Source organism: Ischnura elegans, chromosome 12 (assembly GCF_921293095.1).
Source record: "Ischnura elegans chromosome 12, ioIscEleg1.1, whole genome shotgun sequence".
Lineage (NCBI taxonomy): Eukaryota > Metazoa > Arthropoda > Insecta > Odonata > Coenagrionidae > Ischnura > Ischnura elegans.
This window is the reverse complement of record NC_060257.1, coordinates 91,237,866-91,240,687: the sequence shown is the minus strand read 5'-3', so window position 1 is coordinate 91,240,687 and position 2,822 is coordinate 91,237,866. Positions and strand designations below refer to the sequence as shown.

General features: G+C 50.0%; 1 protein-coding gene across 1 annotated transcript; it reads left to right on the top strand.

Annotated features, from left to right (window-relative positions):
* The first annotated feature begins 542 nt into the window (after positions 1–542).
* Positions 543–2,598, top strand: LOC124169104. Its single transcript, XM_046547591.1, has 3 exons — positions 543–1,003; positions 1,292–1,487; positions 2,240–2,598. Exons 1-3 carry the CDS (start codon positions 895–897, stop codon positions 2,466–2,468), a joined length of 534 nt encoding a protein of 177 aa, XP_046403547.1. The 5' UTR covers positions 543–894; the 3' UTR covers positions 2,469–2,598.
* Positions 2,599–2,822: the final 224 nt, after the last annotated feature.

Genomic DNA, 2,822 nt, shown 5'->3' with positions numbered 1-2,822 from the left:
CGTCAGCGAGGCCCGGGAAAAAAGGCGGGAAAAGGCGGACCAATCACAAGTCACCTGACTAGGAGCCCATACTATATAAGTGGGATCACTCAACGCAAAGACATGAAGAGAGCAGCCAAGCAGCCTAGCAGCCTGGGAAGGAAGGAAGGATGGAAGGAGGGAAGGAAGGAAGCCGAACGCCAGCGACAAGCGGGGCAACGAGTACTCCGGGGCGCGACCGGAATGAGGCGTCTAAGGACCCTTACGAAGGCGTGTCCTGGCTGAAAGTTGGCCCTCCAGGAAGGAAAGGACGAGCCAAGGTGACCGGTATCGTCCCGAAGAAGAAGTCCGCCAACCCCGCTCCTGCTCCGCCGCCGCAGCCAAGCCCACCCCCGGACACGCCATCGGACGTCTCGTACCAATCGGACACGGCGTCCGACACCGAACTCTCACCCTTTCCCTCCCCCTCCCAAACCCCAACCCAACGACACCCGACTCCTTCAACCTCTGCCGCCTCCAAACCACCTGCTAATGACACTTCGGTGTTCATTAGTAATCTTCCCGCTTCCATTACCCAGAAATCCTTCTTCTCCGCCTTGACCTCTACCTTCCCTTCTCTCCGCACGGCAGAGGTCTCCGTATTCTCGCAAGAGAGACGCGCCATGCTCCGCATCCCAGCGGCGTATGGCAGCCTCTTCGAGAGTGCGGAGGAGATTAAGAAGCTGAGCCACCGGCTGGGCGAGCCGTGCGCTGCACACGTGCGGCGCTCGACCGCTCGGCCGGCAACAACTAACCGCCCCTCTCTTTCCTCCTTTTCAGTTGTGGTGCGCGGCGTGGACAGGACGACTACGGAGGCAGACATCAAGGAGGCACTGGGCTTCGCCGGTCTTCGCCGGTCTTCGCTGCATCCGGGTGATGAGGATCACCGCCCGAAGGACCGGCCAACCAACCACCTTGATGAGGGTCATCACGAGAGACGCAGACACGGCGCAGCGGCTCCTGCACGACGGACTGATTGCCTTTGGCAAACGGTTCCGAGTAGAGCCCTCCCATCCGCCACGCTGCCAACCCGCCCAATGCCGCAGGTGTCAGGGTTTCGACCACCCGACACACAGGTGCACGAAGGACCTTCGATGCGCAAGGTGTGGAGCGAGCCATCGCTCCGCAACTTGCGAGGCGGAGTGTCTGAAATGTGCCAACTGCGCAGGAAGGCATCACGCCGGGGACTGGAAATGCCCCGTGCGACCGGCTAAGCCGGAAGGGTTGGCGCAAACTGTTCCACTAACGTCTTGCGCTTCTCTCCCCTCTCCAGGTCCGGCATCCGAGTCCCTCGTCACCAAGGACGACCTCCTGCGGCTCCTGAGCCTCCTCGTGGCCAACCTGCACCCGCAGGAGAGAGCAGAAGTGGCCAACATCCTAGACAACGCGGCGCGTGATGTCCTTGGGTACTCCGTGAAGACGGTCTACTCATGGAAGCAGCAGCTGGCGGCGGTGCAGAAGATAGACGGATGAGCAAAATTCCATTTTCTTACATAAATTAATTTTAAATCCTATCGCACTGCTGGCCCTTACGGCAATCAGTAAACTTGCTCTCTATTTGAATATCATTTTATGTGCTATTAAATTCAATTTAAATTAAAGTAAACTCAGTAATATGAACATCTAAGGTCCTCAATTGTGGTGAACTATCTCAAATTTAATCTTTAATCCAGGAACCAATAACTTCAATCAAATACATCAATACTTAAAGTTAAATTTCTATGCACAAATTTCATCTTACAAATCCTACTTTCAAATTCATATGCATGACCTTTGACTTTATCTGCATTACGGATACCAAGAAATATTTGTTAAACAAATTTAGTTTCACCTATTCAATAATATCAATTTGAATACTTTACTTAATATGAACCTAAATTGCATAAATTTAACGCCAATTTGGCCCAGGACTTAACTGACTTCCTTTCCTATCTTGTCCTAAGTAATCTCAAATTAAATATCCTGAAATAAAGCTCATTCATCTATTAAAATTAAATGTAAATATGTAAAGCAAAATAAAGCCTGATAATTATCTTAACTCTGACGAATGGCATGTAAATAAATATACAAATGAAAATGACAATGACCATAAACGATTTGCTTATCATGTAAATAAATAATATATTTATTCACTTGTATATATATCAAAATGCCCAATAACAACCTAGTGCTTGCTCTATTGTATTATATTGTATATTAATTCCGATCTGTAAAATTACAGCACTCCACACCGGCTAAGCAAAGGACACCAGGATAACGCCTTCCAGACACCACTTGACTTCTGCTGCAACATCAACACTCATCAGCACCATGTACACGGCGGTCTACGTGGGGTTTTGCCGGTTTCCCTCACGTCTCGGACGAATGTCAGACCAAAAGCCATCCCGGAGGAAAAGAGTTCCAGCAAAATCTGTATGACAATGCTGCTACAAGCTCACAAACATCTGTAAACTAAAATACCAATGACAAGCCCTGAAGAGGAAAAATGTCCTATAACGGGGTTCATGCTGTAAATATGTCTATATATATATTACCAATACTATGTAAATATTCATGTACACTGGCAGCATTGGAAATAAACGCTTTTGAAATTGAAATTGACGCAAAGACAAGAAGAGGGAGACTTCGCCGAGAGGATCACCGAGGAGCAGCTCATCGAGGGACAGCGGCAAGGAGGCGAGCGTACCGTCGACGACCCGCGTCAAGGAGATAGGACAACACCCGCCAAGGAGGTTCCGTCCGAGGAAGCGCTTGCCGCAACCGAGGACAGCCGCCAAGGCGTGCCAAGGAGGGAGAGTCCATCT